Here is a 23040-nt window from a genome sequence, read left to right on the forward strand (position 1 = left end):
CTGCTCTGAGTGCAGTGGCTCCTGGATGACTCAGGATTCAGTTTCTCCACAGGACAGGAGCAGACCGACTCTGTGTCTGCTCCAGCCCAGAGGACCAGGCAGGGGCAGAAGGGAAGTCAACCCTTCACTTTCTATTCCTGCTTCCATACTGTGGGACTCTAATCATCTGGAACCACTATCTCAAATAAACTCTTTCTTCTATAAGTTGTCTTGGTTATGGTATCTAATCACAACAGAAAAGTAACTAATAAACAAATTAATTCAAGAGAATAGGTTACTGATGTGAAGAACCTGAACATGTTGGTTTCTGGAGGAACATGGAAAACTATGGAACTTTGGATAAGACCACTGGTTAAAGCTGCAAATAGGGCATAATTGGGCCAGTCTAGTAAAAACTTGGAAGACAGCAGTGCTAAAAGCTATGTAGACTGTCGAAGCCTAGCTAAAGATGTTTCAGAGTGTAACAGTATTAGCAAGTGGACTATAGATTGTTCCTTTGATATTTGGGTATAGAATTGGCTGCTTTCTACCCATGCCCTAAGAACTTGCCTGAGGGTAGATTTAAAAGTAATGAACTCATTTTATTAGCAAAAGAGATTGCAACACAACTCAGTATCAACTCAATCTCATATTTATTTGTAACCACTCCTAAGCAGGTCTACAATGAAAAAGAGCCAAGGGTGCAGAAAGAAATACACAATACACAGAGACCAAAGGATGCTGATAAGCTTAATGTTGTTGACAAGGCTTGTACTGTAAGAGACACTGCAGTTGTTAAGGAGATTGGGGCCTTTAGGATATTCAGATCTGCAATCCAGTATAGGGAAGGTGCTCACAGGACAAGATCTCATCTAGCTTAGCTACCAGCTTGTCCAGAAAGCATAAAGTGTTTTCTTGGGCTCCTGGAAAGCAACCTCAGTCAAAAGCTGCTGCTCATGCAGATCAAGGGGTCAGAGTACATCCCAAGCCAACAGCCCAGCTTTTCAATGTTTTCAATGTCGGGATGGTTTGTGGTGTCATGAAAGATGAAGAGGTTGTGGAATCTTCCTCTGTTTTCATATTGCTGTCGAGGCCAAGTAAATGTGGCAGGGCAGTCCCTATCTAGAGGTTCTGAGAGGGAAGGGGCCCTGAAAGGTCATTGTTTGAAACTGTGTAAACAAACCCTGCCTTGTAGTGGATACTCTGAAATGTTGGGAATGGCAGGTTCATGAGACACCTGCCAAGAATACCTGCAGTTGAGGTGTGGAACCAGCCCAAGAGAGGACACAGGTAATAGAGTTGGAGGGGCAGAGATACCTAAGCCTTTGAACATCAGTTAGTGACATTAGAGAATTTGATGTTTGCTCTGCTATGTTTCAGTCATGATTTGATACAGTATTATCTTGGTATTGGCCTGTTTATTCCTTTTGGAATAGTGATATATATTCTGTGCCCTTATGTATTAGAAGCGTGTAATTTTGATTTTATAAGGGGTTATAATTAAGAGATTGCTTTGAATCTCAGAAGAGACTCTGGGCTTGAACTTTTGAGCAATGTTGTGACTGAAAAACTATGAGAACTTTAAAAATTCAACTAAATATATTTTGCTTTATGATATGACTGTGCTATTATGAGGGTCAGGAAGTGAATATAGTTTGAGTGAGATGTGCCATGTAGTCTTGTGCATCTGGAGACTTTGTCCTGTTTAGTGGTGCTATTTGGGGAAGCTGAGGGGATGTAGTCTTCTTGGAGAATATCTGTCCCTGGATATGGGCCTTAAGAGTTTAAAGGGCCTACTATTTTTTGTTTGTTCTGTCTGTTTTGTGCTTGCAATGCAAAATGAGCCCTTTCCTTATCTCTCCTGCCACCGTGCTTGGTTCCACCATTACGGGCTCTAATGCTCTGGAACCATAAGCCCAAATGAGCTTTCTTCTGTAAATTGTCTTGACCATGGTGTTTCATCACAACAATAGAGAAATAACTAATGCAAAACTTTATAACATCATGTTCAGGAGAGTCAGTTTTTAAATGGACCCTTTTGAATACCACAAATGTGTAGTTCTATTAAAAGCAATGTAAAAATATTTAATAAGTTCTTTTGGTCTTGGGGAATTCTTTAGACTGACTTTAGAATTCAAGTAACTATCCTAGGCACACAATTGCAGTGTGCCTGCAATTTAAGGATTACCCTGTGATTTCTAGAAACTCCCTCTGTGTTGACAATGAAAGATGAAATAGGAAGTTTTGCTTAAAGCACACATAGATTATTTTGAGGGTGTGGTTGCTTAGGGTAGTCTTGATGTTTTATAACTCTACTCCTACTGTCTCTCACTCATGTCAGAGCTGTGACATTGTCTATGAGGAGGACTTTCTCCATTCCAGTACATTAATGTATCTTAAATTTACCTGGTAGAATGGAGCTAATATATTGCATAGAGTTTTCTTAAGTGATTTTCAATTTTAAGTATCTTTATCCTAGGAGTATTTATGATCTGCCTGCAAATTACAGAGTAGCCTATGATTTCTAGTCAACTCCTCCTGACAGTTGACAGTGAAGGATAAAATAAATAGTTTCAGCTTAAAGCATGTATAGATTCTTTCCCTTGGTCCAGTAATAGGATTGCTTGAGTGAACCCAAGTACTCATCAGAGGTTCTAGGTTTTTGGCAACCAGAGACAAGCCCTCTCCTTATCAACATCCTGCTAGATTGAGTGTTCTCCCACTCGTCTTACTCATTTCCAACACTTCTGGCATGGGATAAGCCACCTAGTATTCATCTCCCGTTGATATTTTCCTGAGTATTGGGGTGTTTCTAGATTGTCTTTTTGTACATGAGAAAAATTTACAACTGTTGTATTCCATGAAAAAACTCCTCAGTTATCTGTATTCAGATTAACCTGCCTGTAAGTAGCTTAGCTTATACAAATATAATTCAGATTTTTGTGTGACTCATGTTTATTCAGAGAATAAACTGGAGTATAATTATTTACATTGCTAACGAGTATACAGTGAGATCTTTCTAAGCAGCAGATGCCTCCAATAAGATTAAAATAGTCTTTAGGTTATAACATTTTCATGAAGGTTCCTGTTGTAATGAAGAAATATACTTTGTGTGAAGAGATGGGAGCACTCATCCTTTATCCTTGTAGGATATGACAGTCCACACAGTGACCCCACTTGCATCTAACTTTATCCTTGTAGGATATGACAGTCCACACAGGGAACCCCACTTGCATGTAACTTTATCCTTGTAGGATATGACAGTCCACACAGGGAACCCCACTTGCATCTAAGGTATCAGTGCTCATCCCATCTCTCATGGAACTGAGTGGTGTATGTAGAAAATAAAATTCTAATGTCAGTTTCTGTTACACTTCAAAATTTTAAATAAAGCTGCCTAGATCTCAGATTGAATCTTGTAGTCATTTGCCATAAACCAGGAGAATATATATTTTAACTTCCACTTGCCTAAATATTGTAAAGCTCCCTTATATGAGGCTGGTGTTGGCATCGTTTCAGAGGTCATTGGAGATTAATTAGAACATACTTGATTTATGATGCACTGAAATTTTTGCCATATTTCACTTCACATTTTCTATGGTTTATTTTTTAAGGAAGGATTGTTCTGCCTTTTGGAATTCTTGTAATATATTTATCGAAGTATTTTTAAAGACATCTTATGGAATATGCCTAAGCTGCAGTTGTAAGAACTTACTTCTGGAGAAGGTTTTGATTTTTCCATATGTTTGCTTTGTTTTCAGAGCAAGACTTTTGTGGGGTTTTTTTTATCATACTCAAAGTTTTATAATTAGATGTCTTCATTTTCACTATCTGACAATGTGTAGCTAGTTCTCAGAACATGTCTTCCACACACATGCTTAATGTCTGAGTTAGCCTCGGGGTGTTCTCTATCACATCCTTCAAGCCAGACCTTTTTACGTAGCACATACGCTAGAATTATGAAGTTACAGTTTACTTTTTCCTAAAAATCCAGATGGACGCTAGGTTATCCTCATTTTCTCTGCCTTCTGTGGACTTTTATAGATCCTGATGGGAATCTTCTCAGTTCTCAGTTATTGATGGTATCAAACCCATTTTACTGACTTATACTGCATATACTTTAGCCTTTTAACATTTAGCATAATCACAGAATTAAATTTTCTTTAGCTTTATGTTTGACATTATCTGAAGGTTCTATTACCAAGTGTTTTCAGTGGCATACTGAAATTAAATGTTCTCATCAGAAGTTAGTAGAGGAAGTGACAGTTACTAATATCATCAACAGAAGAAAATGGAATCTTGATACACCTGGAAGACAGTTGTAGAAACTAAATTTAAATTAAAACTCAAGGCAAGGACTTGATAGTTTGAAACCATAATTAAAGCTGATCTATATTAAAGAAGTGTAAGTAAAACTGTATGCTCTGGTGGGGATTTCAGGTTATTATATAGCCAAATACAACTCTGTGGATACCCCTTTTCACCCCAGAAAGGTGTCAGTGCATGGAGGCCTCTTGACTCCCGTTTATGTTAACTCTACCTGACAAGGACCCACGATCAACAAACAGCCTTGGAAGTCTTAGTTCAACCTTATCGCCCATCTTCCACATGAGTAACTGATCACTCCTAACCCCCACCTTCTTGGATGGTCAGTGGTCATTCACCTAAGAATACAGATGTTTGGAACTCTTTGTCCTTCCTGGTCTGGAGTAGGCAGTGGGGTGTGTGTGTGTGTGTGTGTGTTTGTGTGTATGTGCACGTGTGTAACAGTTTCAGTTGTCAACTTGTCAAGTTCTGTAGCATTATCCAGAAAGAGTCTCAACAAGGGATTATTTAGATCAGGTTAGCCTGTGGGCATGTCTGTGTGGGAGTGTTCTGATTACATTAGCTTGGATTTGATATGCAATGTAACATGGAAGCAATATAAAATATTAATTACTTTCATATTTAATAGGTTTTTAATGTTATATCTTATCGTTTAAAAATAGAATATGAAGATTATAAGCAGATTATTAATTTTCATTTCTTTTCCAAGCCTTTGAAATATTACATGTCATTAAAGAAATACAATACATAAACTGTTTATCAATGATTATATTATCTTTTCTATGTTTGGAATGTAATTTAAATCACCAAAAGAGAAAAGAATAAGAATAAAATATTAACTTTTGTTTTTTTTTCAATTTTTAATAATCTGAAGTATACAAAATTCAGTTGATTACTTTACTAGTCTATGTTAGGTTTTTTTTGTTTGTTTAGTTTGTTTTTTGTTTTTCTATTGCTATAATAGAACACCATGACTTGAAAGCCTAGAAAAGAGTTGATTTGGTTTATGGTCCCCAAGGGGACTGTCATGGCAGGGAGACATGGCAGTTAGTAGAGGCGAAGCAGCCTGAACAAGAAGCTAAAGGTCTATATCTTGAGTCACAAGCACAGAACATAGAGAACTTGAAACAACGCAAGTCTTTAAAGTCTCAAAGCCTGCCTCCAGTGACATATGTCCTCCAGTAAGGCCTCACCTCCTGAGCTTCCCCAAATCGTTCTGCCAGTTGAGGACAAAGTGTTCAAACGCCCAGGAATACTGGGGCACATCATACAAACTACCAAACAGTCTGAGTACAGTATATGCTTTCAACATGGAAACAATATAAACATTCATAGCTAGTGTTTACACTTTTCTTTTGGAGTATTTAAAGTTCAATCTTGTCATGTCAACATGAACACACTATACAGACGAATCATCACTACTTATTTTTATTGCTTTTGTTACTGAATCATTGGAATATAATGGTGGTGTTAGTATTTCAGAATGTAAATGATTAACCAAAGTATTGTTTGATCTTTACATTGTTTTACTATATCTCCAAAATGCAATATGTTGTCATTTCAATATATAATTAATATAATAGCTAGTTAGGTATTGTCTGTCCTTTGTGTCTTACAAAGACTTGAATATGCAGTGTGTCTTTGGTGATTTTTGTCAGTAGACATTGCTTTTTGGAGTGACCAGATTTCTAAGGTTCAGTAGACACATGTAGCTAGTGTGAGTCACTGCAAACAAGGTATCAGTCCTGGAAAGGGTCAAATACATATGGGATGATTTATATCATGTAGGAAATGAAGCCACTTTGGCAGAAAACATCTTATGGTAAAGTAAAAGAACCAGGGGAAGTAAAGAAAGTATCATGGTTTGGTCATTTTGTTTCTAGGCAATATTGGACGTTGTTGTGAATCTTCAGTTTAGCTTGATAGAAAAACTGTGGCAAACATTCTGGCGCTATTCCCCATCTACTCCAACCGACGGCACTACCATTACGGAATCAAGGTCAGAATCAATATGTCTTTCTGATGTATTTTCATGTTGAAATAGATGTCACAGCTAATGAACTAGAGATATATATGTATACCAGTTGTGAACGTCACCTGATAACACTGACTAGACTGATGCTTTGACCATCTTAGGAATAAACCACAGACTGCTCTCCTGAGATTTTAGTGTGTGTAGCTCCCATTTTATTGATTTGGGGACTATTAGCTCTATGTGATGCTAGTGGATTACTATCCTATCTGCCTTTCAGACCATAAGAAAATATTAATGTGCATAGGTAGCTTTGGGGTGTGTTTATATATATACATCCATATATACATATATATATCCAGCCATATGACACCAGTGCAATGATGATATAGTTCTAACTTCAGTAATATTTGATAAATTATTTTTAAAGTCCATTTTCTGTTTTATCCTCATTTGCCATCTATTCATTTGCAACATTTATTCACACCAGCAATCTGAGTGAAATAGAAAGTCGACTTCCGAAAGCAAAGCTGATAACTCTGTGCAAACATGAGTCTATCCTGAAATGGATGTGTAACTGTGACCATGGGATGTACCAGGCTTTGGTGGAGATTCTCATCCCCGACGTCCTTAGACCCATTCCTAGTAAGTCAACTGGAGACACCTATGGATGCTTTTCTTCTCATACATACCACCCAAGAAGTTTGGGGGATTGGTGTTGCAATCAGGAGTGATCCTAATTTTATTTAAATTTGTAAAATAAAAACCATATAGCATAGAGAATATTGCATGAAGAAGCGTAGAGTGACATTGCAGTAAAGGGGAACTGACCTGTCTTCCAGTCTTTTCCAGTATTATTTTTTAAAAGCTAACCTACAGCTATGACACCCTCAGTAAACTAATTGCAAGAACACTGATAGTCTAGTCAACCATGCAAAATTATTCTAGTCAAGACTAAAGTCCTCTGCATATAGCCAAAAAATATTCAAATCTCTAATAGCAAACCATTCCCTTTCATTGTTGCTTAGAATTAGAAATGAGTAGATTATGGTTTTCAGTAGAGTTCAATTCCTGTATAAAAGCACATACTCTATTACCTGTGTCATCTTCAGAACTACAAACTCAATTTCCATTATTAGCTCATGGTTAACTAGGATTTGAGGAAAAACTAGTAACTACAGAAGCATTGCACCCACTATGAATTGACTGGAAATTGCGTACATCACTCAAATAATCTTTTTCAGTAACCATGTTGCAGCAAACAAAGCTTTCTTCCATAATTATAGATATAAATGCTACTACACATATTGTGAGAGGGAGTTGGCACTACTTTATATCTATATCCAATGGCCTTACTAGTGACTGAACTTTTAAAGAAATGGGACTGTTTCCATTCTGACATTAATAAAGTAAAAAGCAGTCTTTTCGCTCATGACAAGGGCAGCTATCTGCTTTAAATATATGCTATTCACCATTTATCTGTTGTATTATTGTAGAAAATATATAAATTTAGTGGAAGGAAAGCAGAGGATGTTAACATTTGTGTGTTTATATTTACATGTGCAAAGACTCAGTGAAAGGTATAAATTCTTATATCCATTCACTATCTTTAAATGAGATGCTTATACACATTCACATATTATGCCAATCAATGCACATTAATATATGAAGGAGAAGTAAAAAGAAATCCCACTGGCATTATCTTACCACTTTATAAATTGCTAATGTACTCGACACTATACACACCAGGTTACCTGACTAAAAGTTTGATAGAAGTTGTTATTGTCATAAAAAACTTCACTATGTCAATTTCCACTAGTTTTTGTTCGAGAATTTGATTTTTTTCTCTACGCTCCTGCCCCTTGTGCTCCAAGTGTTAATCTCTAGAGATGTTTAAAAGATGTTGCATAGGCTAGCTCATTAGCCTATGACATCTGGCTACCAACATACAGTTTCTCTCATGAGATCCAAGAAGGCGTTTCAGTGAGTGCTTTGTTTTTCGAAGAAAGTCAGTAGCATCAATATTCATTAAACAATTCAGAAACTGTGTGCTTTTGTCTTGCCATCATAAGAATTTAGCAGTTTACTAATTTAAGTCATACATCAATTTTAGTTTAGTTTAAGCCTTAGAATTTTAAGTATACAATACATATGCCCTTTGTCTTTTGAAAGATGTGATTATAAAAGCTGGTTATTCTGTCAAAGAATTTGTCTGTACATGCACCAGAAAATGAAATCATTTTATTTTTCTGAAATTACAAGATATATTAATGTACTACTCTACAAAAGAAATTTAGGGAATTCAATTTCCATTTTACAGTAAGGCTCAACAATGTAATGCTTAAAATACAGTGTAGATAGCTGTTGCTGGGTGAGGTGCATTTTAATACTGATCTTGAGCAGGCTGAGGCAGCTCGGCTTTGGAATAGATTTTTAAATACCAAACCATCCATTTATGAGTCTTTAGAAGCTGTCAGAATCAGTCTGCACAAGTCCTGTTTTATATGAATCCCTACAGAGTGAAGAAACTTAATTTTATTTTTAAAAATTGTATTTCTTGGCTACTAGTACTTCACTCTACCATTTTCTGTCCAGATGGGATTTCTTTTTTTAGCTAAAAAGTCTGCACATCATACTAATTTAAAGTCAGCCTGAAGCGCCCATATTCTAAAATACATTCACCCAAAACATGGAAAAAGGAAATTAAGTGTGAATTATTGAATAAGAACTCAACTGGTAACACTCCATTATATTCCCAGTTGCTCATCATTTAGTTAAAAAAAAAGTAAATACCTGAAGTTTTTAATATGCCCAGTGTATCTTTTTATATTATAATCTCCTTCCATCAAGTTTGTCTAGATAAAAGAGAGCATTGTGAAATGCTTTAAAATGACATTAGAAGTTATTGAGGTCTTTTTAAATCAAATTATTGTTATACTAATTAGGGAACAAATGTAAAATATAGATTGCCATATTGAACCTTAAACAAAATTGTACTGAGTTTCAGAAAGGCTGTTAATGCTTGTCACTTTTTTCATTGCCATTCACACCTGCACTCCATGACTCTAGGACATGAAACTACAGACAGATACATCTTTTTCTTTTTTCTCTCCTGGTTAAGGTGGGGCACTTTAGAGATTCCAAAACATTGTCTCTCAAGAAAATTTCCAGTTCAACCTGGTTAAGAATATGCATTCTTTCCTAACCAATATTTACGCGATTTCAATTTCTACTATCCAGTTAAACAACAAAGACTCAGTTGTTTTATTATTGGGGTATTAATTTTTATATCTTTTTGTAAGTAATTTGGATAGACTGAGGGCCCTCTAAAGCCTGTTTTGGCAGAAGTTAACAAATAGTGTAAGACTCACTCCAACATAAGAAGGAAAGCCCAGGACTTTGATCCTGCTTTATATTCTCAGGGGCAGTTGGCCAAAGTAGGACTTCTCTCATGGTATACCACAGATCTGGGTAGCTACAAGATAGTATGGAATCGACAGAGTAGCTTTGTGTTATGGATGTTTAAACATTTATTAAACATCTAAATCTAGTCCCTACAGTGTGTAGCCCTAGGCACCGAGGAAATTAAATACCATTGACTAAATGACACATTGAGAAGACTCAGTGAGCAGGTTCCTTGTAACATAGTTAGCAATGATAATTCAAGGTACTTCTGATCACTTTATGACCACTATAAAGTTCTGTCGTGGGACCTGTCCCGATTTCAGGCTTTTAACACATTAGGGTTGGCTGTTTTGGTAACATCTTAGTAACATTGCTCCTGTGATAGCAGTTGTATCACATTTTAGCTCTACCTACCATGTGAAATTCAAATAGTAATCTGAACCTTTTGTTGAGACAATTATACATTTTATTCTATTTTTGACAAAGATAAATATTCCAATTATATAGGCTTTATGGTAAAATGTCATACATAGAGACAATAACGATACTTTGCACTGTGTTTCATTTTGACCAACAATATAAAATAAGGTTGATTTGAGGACCAAAATGAAAAATTTACAAAGCAAATTCTTAGTCTTGATCACAAAATTCTTGATGAAGTTTTGTCCAAGGCAGAAAGCCCCATCTATTCACAACTGGTATATGTGAGCATGAGGACAGAGTTCTGAGTGTCTTCATTTCCAGCAGGTGCCATCAGTGTCTGAGAGCAAGATAGCTTTACAAGCCAAAACTAGTATTTTTAGACGCACTAAGAAATTAGAAATTATGTTACTTTTTAATCAATGAAGATAATAGAAATTCTTCTGTGCTGTTAAAGTAGCATAAACATATTTTCCTTGTTCCAGCTTAAAGTTAATGGTATTGCATATCTTTATTGTTCTACTTTTTATTTTTTATTATTCAGGTGCCTTGACCCAAGCCATTCGAAATTTTGCTAAAAGCCTAGAAGGTTGGCTTTCAAATGCCATGAACAATATTCCACAGAGAATGATTCAAACCAAGGTAGAGTTACGTCCTTTGTGGGGTATGTGTGTGTGCATGTGTGTGTTTGTTTACACTTGCTTAAGGAACTATTTCTTCAATAATTTTCTCATAACTGATCTTTATATATAAGCAACACAGTATATTATACAGAACTAGCATATGGCTTCTGTAGTTCAGAGCTGTTACTCAATGCCTAGAGGATTCCAGATTCCACATTATCTCTTTCTGGCATATGCCCATGGCAAGATTGGACAGAGGCTATACTTTCATTTTTCTGCCAAAAAAAAAAAAATCACATTTGTGGCTTTTGGTAAGTAACTGTATCTATTATTGGACTCCAAGAGTATGTCTTTACCTTCAAAATCAGTTGTATTCCTAACAATGCCTCAAATTGTTGAAACCACACCCTTCTCAGTATCATCAAAATGAGTGCCTCAGCAGCTTGCCTGTAGTATTGGCCATCTTGCTGAATTTTAGGTGTAACCTGAATGGTTACCATTGCAGAGCACAGCTTCTGCTCTTCTGCTGTTGCATATATGCAGTGAGACAGTTTACCCTGACTGAGGAAAGAGATGTCTACTGAGCGGCAATAGCACTTAAATGCCTGTGTTCAAATCTCACAACTTAAATGAGTTTCTGTACAATCTTGCACAAGCCACTTAACCCCTTTAAAATATAATGTGTTGAGATGGTAGTTAACAATGTAATACATGTATGAGACACTTAACCTGGTGCCTGGGATATAGTTTGTATTCAGTGCATATAAACCGGTAAACCATGTTCTCTACAAGAGTACGTGAGCTTGCTCAGATGTTCCACACAGTCCTAATACTTCTCACTTTCAAAGAAGCCTCCTTTACAGTGTCAACCAGCTATTCTACTCAACCTACCGCTTCTTCAAATATGTGCTAATATACTCATAAAATCCTATCAATATGGTAAGGCTTCTGGCATATTTTGAAAGACTGGAGTCAGAACTACTATGGATGTAACATTTCTATGAGATCATGAAAACTAGATATTTATTTAGGAGTTTTCTTTTCATTATCTTTGGTACTTTTCAACATAGGCTAGCTCATTTAGTCTCATTCAGAAAGCGAATGATCACCAGCTAGGGCAATAGAAAATTTGACCAGTATGCATAACATTCTGGGTTCAGTTCAGTATAGTAGTTGTGGAGAAGAAAGAAAAGAAACAAAATGTCTATGGAAAGAGTGTATGGAATAACTGAATTGATTTCTAAACATGCAAGCAGAGTTGAGCAAACTAATGATTAAGCATAGCACAGCTAGAATAGTGAGAAGTCACAGCACATGTCAGGGCTGAAGTTCCCAGCATTAGGAACCATCTTTCCATGTTTTCCCAGCTGTAGCCTTAGAACAGAGGAGAACACAGCTTATCAGGAGTAAGCACTCTGACCGCTGTGGTCATGCCCTTTGGTCTCCTAACAGTGCCCACCCTTGATCAAATCCTCCTGGAAGCTTGTCATCCAGGGCAGCCTTTCTGGCAGAGGAGGATGGAAGGAAACGGAGAGGAGGGTTTTGAGAGATCAATGTGGATGAGGTGTATTAGGTATAACACCTTTGGACTTACTTGTTTTACCATCAAGTCTACCAACTTGTAAACTAACGGTCTAAATGAAGTCATAGCAGTAGATGTGAATGGCACTGCTCTGAAGTGCTTTGTCCAAGTAACAGTAAGACATCTTTACTGTTTGCATTTCCAAATAGAAAGAAAGGTTCACACTTGTCTAGTTTTAGTTGTCCTAAAAAGAGTTGGGGAGGGAATGAAAGCAAACATTTTTCTACTTTTTAAAACAATGTAATTTCTTGTTGTGGTTTGGTAACTAACTTCTAAGACTGGCTTAGTTATTGCTACACTCAGATGTCAAAAAGTGTGAGAGTTTGTTTTAGTGTTGACCTAAATATACTCAAAGCTAAATAATTCTTTGTTTAAGAATCTTAAATGCTATATAATTTATAAGTAAACTATTACCAATTTAATTTGAAATGTCTCTATGGAAAACTGTTTGACTGAAGTAAAACAAGATTTGGAGATTTTATGAGAGAAAGGAGGTAGATTGGGTGGGGGGAAGAAGAAGAAAATAGACAGCCCACCGCAGCTTGCTTGGGTTTCTATAGGTTGCCGCTGTAAGTGCCTTTGCCCAGACTCTGCGAAGATACACATCGCTCAATCACCTGGCCCAGGCAGCCCGCGCAGTGCTTCAGAACACTTCCCAGATCAACCAGATGCTCAGTGACCTCAACCGCGTTGACTTTGCCAATGTCCAGGTACTCTGCCTCCCTGTACATCCTGCCTTGTAAAGAGTTTTCTAAACCAGGACCATCTGGTTGTGCACTGGCATTATGTGTCTACAGTTTCTGCAAAGTCGGAGGAGTTTCACCCAGACAGCTTCATTGACCCCTTTGTTTTGTGGGTAAATCAACTAAGGTTTATGAACTGTAGACAGCAGAATAACAGAATACATTCATGTTTGCCCAGAAGTTAAAAAGGATGATCAAGATCAGAGTCACTGAAGTCTGAAAAAAAAAAAAAAGAATTAGACTGGTCTGTCTGTGAGGATTTGAAAACCTGCTTAACTGCTCTTGTTTCGTTTTCCAGACTATAGCAACTACCTTTGGTTGTTTAAATAGTGAATTGTACGCATTCAAGCAGGTACTTCTGTTACTATAGTAACCCACCTGGAAAAGCTAAGCACGTCTATTGCAGCATGTATTGCAGATAACTGGGAAAATTCTCCTAGTTAAAGAATTAACTGCAGTAAGTGTGGATGCTTGGTCCAAATAAAATATTTTCGAACACCAGTTGCTCTGTACTTTAGCTTGGAAATGACTAATGTAGGTTCAGTGTGGAAGTCTAACAAATATTTTATTTATGATAGTAAAGTAACAAAGTTAATTGTCACTTTTAAAATAATCACACTCGTGACCTAAAGTATAAGCCACAAAGTAAGAAAAAGAAGCATAATTAAACACAATCCAAATTTAAAACTTTTGGAAGTAACAAGAGACTACATAATGAATATAAAAAAGATAATGCAGAGTTTCAGAAGCTCAAATCTTGTAAGTGTCTATAGCCCAAACTTTTTGGCTACTTTGTGGATTCTTTCCTTCTTAAACCCTTCACCATCCCTCTTCTTCCTCCCTTTCAACCCCTACCATTAGGTAGGAGAGAAAAAAAGTAGAGGGGAAAATATCCTTAGACAACTTACTTCCTGCTGATTAGGGGTGTCAAGTTCCTTGGGGCAAATTTGATCTTTGTCTTCAGGATATCCAATTTCTTTTCTCTTTGAACAAGACCACTTGACAAATGGCAGCAAAGCAACCAGCAGCAGGAGCTGCTGTAGGGGCTGCAGCCCCTCTGGAGGCTCTAACATTTCTGTACCCTTTCAAGAGTCCCCAGATATCCAAATGTTAAAGACCTGCAGAAACTATCTGCAGCTGGCAAAATCAGACCCCTGCTAGAGCACGAGGTAAGTCCAGTTGCTATGAACAATCTGAAGCAGCTCATATACCACATCTGGAATTAAAACTAAAACATATTCCTATAATATTGCTATGTTTTTAAAGAAACCAAAATTCTCACTACAAGTATCCTATACATTATACATAATTGTGTGTATGTGTGTGTGTGTGTGTGTGTGTGTGTGTGTACTACTCTGCAACCCATTGATAAAAAGCCACCTGATTTTAAAATGGCAGTAGACAAGTGCCCAGTAAACACAGGAAGGGATTCTCAGCATTGGCCACCAGGGGAATGGGACTATAAACCATGAGGAAATAACATTTTGTGACCACTGAAATGGATGTGGTTGAAGATTAAAAAAAAAAAATCTCAGGTTTTGGTCCCTAGAGAACTGGAGAAATTAGCACTTCGTGAGCTTTTGATGAGAATGTAAAGTGCCACAACCACTGAGACTCTTTCGTTTCCTCAAACAGATAAATATGTACTCAGTGTATGACTGAGCAGTCCACTGCTTGGCAGATAGCTATGGGAAAGGGAAACATGGCCACACAAGTTGTCCAATCCTGTCTAAAATGCTTGGACCGGAAGGTTTGGATGTTTTTCAGATTTTTTAATGTTTAATAGTTTACCACATGATTATCCCTAAAATCTGTACCCTGAAATGCTCCCAAACACAGTCATTCTGACCATCCATCCTTTGATGATCTCTTTAGACTAGAGATCCTCAATGTTCACAGTATCCTTCAGTGTTCATGGCATCATGGTTCAGATGAGACAGCCCAGATGGTCATTACCAAGTAAATGCGCATGTGCTTTATCGATCGCATGGACCATTGCTGAGCAATGAAAAGACCTTCTGAAGACTTGATTGAGCCTTGGAAACAGGATAGGTGAAGGAAAGTTGTTATATGCTTCCATTTGTATGAAATGACCTGAATAAACATTAGAAATAGAAAATAAGTTTTTGGCTGATTAGGGCTGGAATATTATAATAGCAGATACAATGGGTATGGGACTTCCTTTTGAATAAAAGTATAATTTAAGTAGGGGAATTGTACAGTGTGTCTTTCCAGATCATTACTATATTTATACAAAATTTAATCCCCATATCATGTCTAGCTTTTAGTATTTAAAATATATTACATAAAACATTTGAGCTTGATTCATTTATAGTACAATAAATTGTGCTCATTGTGACTTTCATAAATTGGGCTCATGTTTCCGATATATAATTTTTCAGTCACTTCTCCACATATTTGTGCATCTACTACCAACTATCTGTATATAAACAGACATACTTGCATATGCATGCATGCAGTCATATAAACTTAACAAGAACAGTCTTGGATTTATAGAACTGTCTATGAGTGTAAGTAGATTTATATTAACTCATTTACCCAACATATTAAGCAAGTATATCATCTTGAAGTATACTGATATTTACTTCAAATCTTCATTTTAAAAAGATATGTTTAAAAAGTATCTTAAGAAAAACTGAGGTAAAACAACCTTGAAGTCAGAATAGTAAGACAACCTTGGTTTCCAGATGTTAATTTGAACTCAGTAACAGGGAGTTTTGTAATGACTGATTTCAGTTAATATATGAAAAAAGTATTAACTGTTGTTGCTTTAATATTTTTGTGAGTCCTCAATGCTGGCCTCATTATTTTTGTATTGAATTGAATATGTATACAAATGAGTCCACTCACTGGTTAGAAGCAGCTGTCTTCAGGACATCTTTGTAGGCAGTCAACTATATGTCTACCACTCATCCTTACACAGCAACTTCAAGACTACTTTTTCTCTTCCTTCTTTGTCAACTGTCAAGTTGTGTGTGTGTATGTGTGTGTGTCTGTGTGTCTGTGTGTGTATGTCTGTGTGTGTCTGTGTCCGTCATGGCAGCCACTAGAACTGGAAACTATATGCTTAAGCATCTGTCCTCCACAACATTTCCTCCCTCCAGAGGCTCATTGCAGTGGTGAGTCATCCGTTCACCCTACACTTTACTTCTTTGTACATTCTAACGAATCCCCAAACTAGTATAGATTATTTTCGCCTTCCTTGCATCTTTGTTTCTTCCAAGCTTTGGTAGGCTTCTCCAGTGAACCCTGCTCCCGTTTCTTTTTCATGACCTTTTCCTGTCACTTGGAACCTGCCCCTACCTCTTCTAAGATGAATCTCAGTAAGACTGATAAAAGAGTAAAATTCTTGCCATAAGGACACTTTGGTTTGAAACAAGTTCTGTGTGTTAGTTTTAGACCACGTCAGGAACTTGGGCATTCTGTCAGGGGAACACTCATTCATTTCACTACTTCATCTGCTTCTCAGCGAGTATATGCAGTTCAAGTCCATTATTCTAGTGCACGTTAATTGGGTTTCTTATTTAACTGGTAGTCCTATGATGGTATTGTTTTCAAAATGTTCTGTGTAAGTGGATACATTTCTATCCAAATTATAAATAGATTTTATAAGTAGATTTTGGTGGTCTAAGCTAATAAATTAGGTATGGAATATTTATTGAAGATACAGTGTGGTTTTGAACTTTCTTACTATATACTATGTTGGATATTATTTTTATATAAGTTAAGAATGTCTACAGGTGTTTGTTTTCAACTTTTTCCATTATAAAATTGACGAAACTGAATTACTATCTAAAGGACTACTTATCGGTAAGCTGTTGTTACTGTGGGGTCCACAGGCTGAGGTGAAAGGAAGCACATTATAAAAGGGTGTGAAAAGCAGCTTATTGAGCTGTGATCTTATTTCTCCAGTTAGGTTTTAGATTAACATCTTATCTTGCCAAAAATAATTTTCACATAAAGAGTGGGTTTGAACTTTTGGTAAGAAGTGAAATTCTTTCTTGTGCATCAGTAAGATTCTTCTCCTAAGGCAGTACCACCAAGAACAAACCCTTTCACATGAGCACAGACTCTTTCAGCTGCACAATAAGTTCTAGAGGTTGGATGCTGCATACAGTCCACATATTTAACAATGATGAACTGTATACAGAGAGTTAAATGTATTCAAAACAAAACTTACATGTTAATGGGGAAAACCCCTCTCCTGGTAACTACTATTGTGCCTAAACTTCTCTGAGTACTCAGGGTATGAAAGCCGTTTAACACTATTAAAAGATCTTAACTGTCTTTATAGAAATCCATTATGCAGAAATAAATGAAAGCATAAGGAAATGTAGTTAACTACATAGCTAGGGATGGAGAGATGGATCAGCGGTTAAGACCATTGACTGCTCTTCCAGAGGTCCTGAGTTCAATTCCCAGCAACCACATGGTGGCTCAAAACCATCTGTAATGGGATCCAATGCCTTCTGCTGCTATATCTGAAGACAGCAACAATGAAATATATGAAATAAATCAATCTTTTAAAAAAACATAGCTAATTCAAACTTTATACTTGTAAAAAAAATTAGAGCAAGCAAATGCCTAGCTATATGGAATTTGTTATTTAATAATGTATTCATGCATTGTCACAAGTTTATTGATAAGCAAATAAATACAGCATGTTATTGTCTATGTGGAAAGGTAGGTACCATTGTTAAGCAGAATATTGAGTAAAATGTATGATATTTATTATATTTATATACTTAATTCATGTTAAAATTATATATGTGTAAGGATAAATAAACATGAGTAAATGAGTAATGTATGTATAAACATGCAATATGTATGCATAAAAATAGAGCACATATAGTATGTGAAAAACATATAGAGTATGTGTATATTCATGTATTGAACTGCTACCCTCATACTCTTTTATTATCTTTTATCTTATTTATGTTGATATTTTTCTCTGATCACATTTTAGTGTATTTAAACTATTTACAAATGGTGCTTAAGAGGCAACGTCTAAAAACGAAGTCTAGAAGTTGCTATCACCATCTGAGATGTGGAAGAGTCTTTAGATTTCCCCAGAAAAATAGAATGAATGATTTAGATGCAGTTTGCCTTTAAAATGTCTAAGATTTAATGACCCTTTAATGTGTAAAGTATGTAGGATCAACGGAGATGTTAGAAGTAGAAGGATGGGATTAGGGATACAGTGATTTGATATTTCAGTTTGAATTAACTTCACCTCTGAGATTACATAGAATAAACTCTACAGACACTGTTTTCATAAAAATATCATTGTAGTCTATGTTTTATATTGGAATTTTATAGATGCCTTCAAAGAAACTTACCTTAAAATTACTATAATGAATTCTATTTAAAAACTCTTATTAATTTTCATTTGTCTGATTTATTTCATAGGAACTGGGGCCCACACTGAACTAATAAATTGCTTCAACTTAGTTTGGCAAGTTAGGGGCTGAACAAACAAAACAAAAACAAAACAAAATGTGTGCCTTTTGATTACCTGTCAAGCAGTTTGTTGTCAAATAATTTTATTTTGATCCTGAGAGATTTTGTTCTTTTAATCTTAAAATACAGCATAGCAGTGGAAGTATCATAAAACTTGAAGTAACTTTAGAATCACTGAGAAATAACTTTAAAATTTCCTATTTTCATTGTTACAAAATATGAAACTTCCCAGCCAGAAGCAGAAGGAAAATTACAGTAATCATGTTTCTTGGCAGGTAGCATGTCTACATTTTCTCAAAAGAGGTTTTGTTGTTGTTTTCAGTTCTGTGAATTAATTTGCATTTGTTGGTTTGCATTGATAGCCCTTGAGATTTCTGTTCCCCATCCATAAACTCACACAGCATATGTTTCTACCTAGTACCATTCAGTGTTTGTTTTTCTTTTAATCTTTAGGGACCACTTTTGGCCAATTGAATCCATTTATTTGTCTGACTTACTCTAAATCTTCTAAAATGGTTTCAAATTTTTATCTGATGGGGTAGATAAAACCTTGAAGTAGTGAGAAAACAGGCGCTACATGCTGCTGGTCTAGACACCTATCTTCCTTATTAACCATTCTAGTCTCTCACAAGGCCCAATCAGAGTAAAACACCCAGTCACAGTCAGATACTGCATCCTGTAAAGATCAGGGAAAGACACTAAGCCCTGAAGATGGTAAACGAGTTGAGTGCTTAAGTATGGTTCATGAACTGTTCATGTCCCCTGTTGATGTCTTCCCTGTGACACCCTACATGTGTTCCATGATGATGCTCTGTGAGGAGCTGCTGAGTTGAACTTTCCTTTCTATCTGTGACCTGTCTTAGGAGCAGGCTTCCTGGGTGTGCCAGTGTGATGACAACATGGTTCAGAGACTAGAAACAGACTTCAAGATGACCCTGCAGCAGCAGAGCACTCTGGAGCAGTGGGCGGCTTGGCTGGACAATGTGATGATGCAAGCACTGAAGCCCTATGAAGGAAGACCCAGCTTCCCTAAAGCTGCCCGGCAGTTTCTGCTCAAGTGGTCTTTCTACAGGTAGCATCACAATTTCACTGAGTTTTCTTCATGCTCTGTGAATGTGTGTATGCGCACACTAGTCACATAAAAAACAAGTACGCTTAGACTTGGTGGGATACCCAACTCTATGACTATGATGTGTAGAAATCAAATGGGAAATTTATTGAAATGAACATTTTTTGCTAGGAAAGGAGACTGATCCTCTCTCAAAGCTGAGAAGTTTTCAGAGAGTTATCTCTGAGAGTCAATCTTAATTGGTGTTTCTCAACCTGTGCGTCATGATCCCCTTTAAGTTGTCAAATGTGGTCACCTAAGACCCCACACACATTTATATTACAACTCATAACAGTAGCAAAATTATAGTTATGAAGTAGCAACAAAAAAAGTTTTTAGTTGGGGGTCAGCACCACATGAGGAGCTATAGTAAAGGGCCTCCGCATTAGGAAGGTTAAGAACCACCAGTCTAGGTGATGTTTTCAGCAACAGTCGGAAAAGGTCTCTAGTCCACCCTCTGGTCCTGCCTTCTTGTGGATACCCTTCTTTTGTTCCTTCTTCAGTGGCTCTCAAACTGTAGTCAATAGACCATGGCCTCACATCCACTTAGACACATTAGAAATGTTCACTGTAGGTCAGTCTCCAAGTCTACTTGAGTCAGAATCCATAGAGGAAAGGCCTAGTACTAGTAATCTGAGCTTTGAAATCCTCCAGGCAATTACAGTTTGCACTCGAAACTACCCAGTTAATGTGTTAATTCTGTGAATTGTATTTGTCTTAAAACCTGGCTGAATATCAGAGAGTAGAACTTACATGTTCTTTTTAATCCTTGGTTACTTCTGAGACCCGCTGACTCACTTTTTTATACTCTTGCTGGTTGGGAGGTAGGATTTAGAAGGATAATTAGAATCATTCATTTTCTGGTGATTATGATGCATGACTAGTATCTAGTAGGTAGTAACATGTTTTACTTATTATGAGCCTTTTAGACTAAAATACTTCAGATGGAAATACATATTTCTTTGTGGACATGTAATCAGCCCTAAAGGGAAAGGGTTTACTAATTATATGATGTATAATGGAAAAATTGAAATGATTTGTTAGCCCCTCATTTATGAGCTATTATTGATCAGGACTTGTGCCACATCTGTGTAGAATGGAATGGTCAGATAGATCCCTGCACAGAGCCTAAGTTAGGGCAGTTTATATCTCTCAGTACATACAGGCTTTAGGCCCAGGTCAGTAGGATCACCCCAAATAAAGAAGCAAACACTTGTATTTTTACTAAAGGATCAAATACCATCATCAAAAATTTAAATTATCTAACTTATCATCTCATGAAATAGGAATCCATTTGTCATATAATTCAAAACTCTAATTTGGAAATACATTTTATTGTTGTTTTTGCCTTTTTTTCAGGCAGAGTGTCTCTACATAGCCTTGGTTGTCCTAGAACTTGTTATATAGATCAAGCTGATATTGAACTCATACAGAGATCAACCTGGCTCTGCCTGCACAGTGCTACAATCAAAGGCATGTGCCAACATGTGTGACAGAAATATGTTTTCTTGATCTCTTAAAATTCAATATTTTGTTCATCTGAATTTTCACAGAAAATTATATAGGTGATGTATGTGCTCATGACTAGTAGATGAGCCAGCTACACTGTCTGACTGTTTTCAAATCTCCCATGACCAAAGGCAAATATCCACCCTATACAACTATAAAAGAAAGATGTGCGCGCACACACACACACACACACACACACACTTCCTCTTATGTCCTATGTTTAATGGCAGGCCTGCCCTTCTCCCTGTGTTTTTTTTTTCTGCATTCAGTTGACATCATTTTAGAAATACACCCCTGGAGCCTTTGTCACCACAGAGATCTATTGTAGGAATCATGAAAAGAAAGAAAATTACTCACTTATATTTCATGTTCTCTACAGATACACAAACCCAGTAGATCATCGCTTGCCTGCCCTCTGTACTCCCTGAGTTGGTGATAATTGGCTTGTTATTATTAGACACTATTATGGTTATTATTTTCATTTCAAAAAGATTTGAAGGCTTACAGTTCAGGGCCACTGAGGAGAGAGACACTCAAGTAGATGCATACCTCATGCTGGTAGGCAGGGTAATATCTGAACTGCTTTTCACTGAGGCATAAGAACTGTTGAGTAATGAAAACTGAGGCATAAATCATCAAAGAAGCATAATTGGAAAGGGTTTCTATGTTTTAGCATTGTAATTAAAATTGTAAATTCACAGAGGATATTATAAGTTTGACAGCCACATATACAGTCCCTTCATGTTTAGAAATCTGATATTTAACCTAGTAATTTGTAAAATTGTCTTCACACGTATGTGCACAGTCACATAGAAACAACCTGACAAGGAATCTGCTGCCAGCAGGTGTTACTTTGCTGCAGACATGCTCTGCTCCATCAGGGCTGCCTTCTTATTCAAGCTACCTTAGAATGGCTAACATTGACTTTGGAAAATCCAGAAATGCAAAATTTATGTGGACTATTTGTTTTCTTTTGTGTTTTGTGAATAAGGCAAGAGAGTGTTCCTAGTGACCACAGTGAAGGCCATCCAAGCATTCCTAGATGGGGGCAGGGGCGGGTTGCTGCAATCACAACTCTCTTCACTCAGTGTCTACATTTTTAGAATTAGAATTACAGAGGCCAGTGGGTTGACATTTTGATAACTACTGTCTTGTTCCTTCTACAGAAGCCTCAGGAACACTTGTAGATTCAGTAGGGTTTTTTTGTTGTTGTTGTTTTTCTATCCCTGTCTAATATCCAATCTCATAGTGCAATAGACAACAGGTATTCTCTTTAACCTGTATGTGTTTACTTTAGAATAAGATTAGTCTTGTGTTTGTTTCTTTGTTAGCTACTCGTCATCCCTGGGCTGCATTTTAAATATCTACTGTCTTCGTTCAGCAACATGGTTGGGGTTATGACTGAATACTCAGCTCTTAGATTCCTTTCAAGATAACTGACATTGAGATCAATGTTATTTGATATTTAATCATTATGTTACATTGTTTTTCTTTTTTGTATACAGAAAATTCTCTGCTTTAAATTTTTCTCTTAGAAAAAATATTTCCTTTCAAAAATTACTATATATACATATATATATTCATGTAAATTATTTGACAGGTGGATGATAATGTATCATTGCCACATAAATGAACTATTCTTCCATTTGTAATAATACATTTATGTATTACTTACAAACACTTACGAGGTTTAGGTATTTTATTGACACAGAAACCATTACCTGGAACTGTTTATTGTAATGAATATAATATTAACTCTGTATATGCTGTACTCTAGTAATGATCAGTTTTATTAAGATACCGCGTGTGTTAGGTGCCCTGATATGCATGGCTGGATCCTGGAAACCTTACTGGGAGGAATGGGAGATTAAGAAAAGACAGCATAATTGAAA

General features: G+C 36.5%; 1 protein-coding gene across 1 annotated transcript in view; it reads left to right on the forward strand.

Moving 5' to 3' along the window:
• Rfx3 (regulatory factor X3) overlaps positions 1 to 23040 on the forward strand; it is a 142919-nt gene that overhangs the window by 98345 nt on the left and 21534 nt on the right. The window contains exons 9-13 of the mRNA XM_028764064.1: positions 6189 to 6304; positions 6768 to 6922; positions 10647 to 10744; positions 12868 to 13017; positions 19395 to 19603. Coding sequence (XP_028619897.1) covers positions 6189 to 6304; positions 6768 to 6922; positions 10647 to 10744; positions 12868 to 13017; positions 19395 to 19603 — 728 coding nt within the window. The remainder of the gene's footprint in view (positions 1 to 6188; positions 6305 to 6767; positions 6923 to 10646; positions 10745 to 12867; positions 13018 to 19394; positions 19604 to 23040) is intronic.

This window comes from Grammomys surdaster, unplaced genomic scaffold, assembly GCF_004785775.1.
Source record: "Grammomys surdaster isolate TR1022 unplaced genomic scaffold, NIH_TR_1.0 141, whole genome shotgun sequence".
NCBI classification, from domain to species: Eukaryota; Metazoa; Chordata; class Mammalia; order Rodentia; family Muridae; genus Grammomys; species Grammomys surdaster.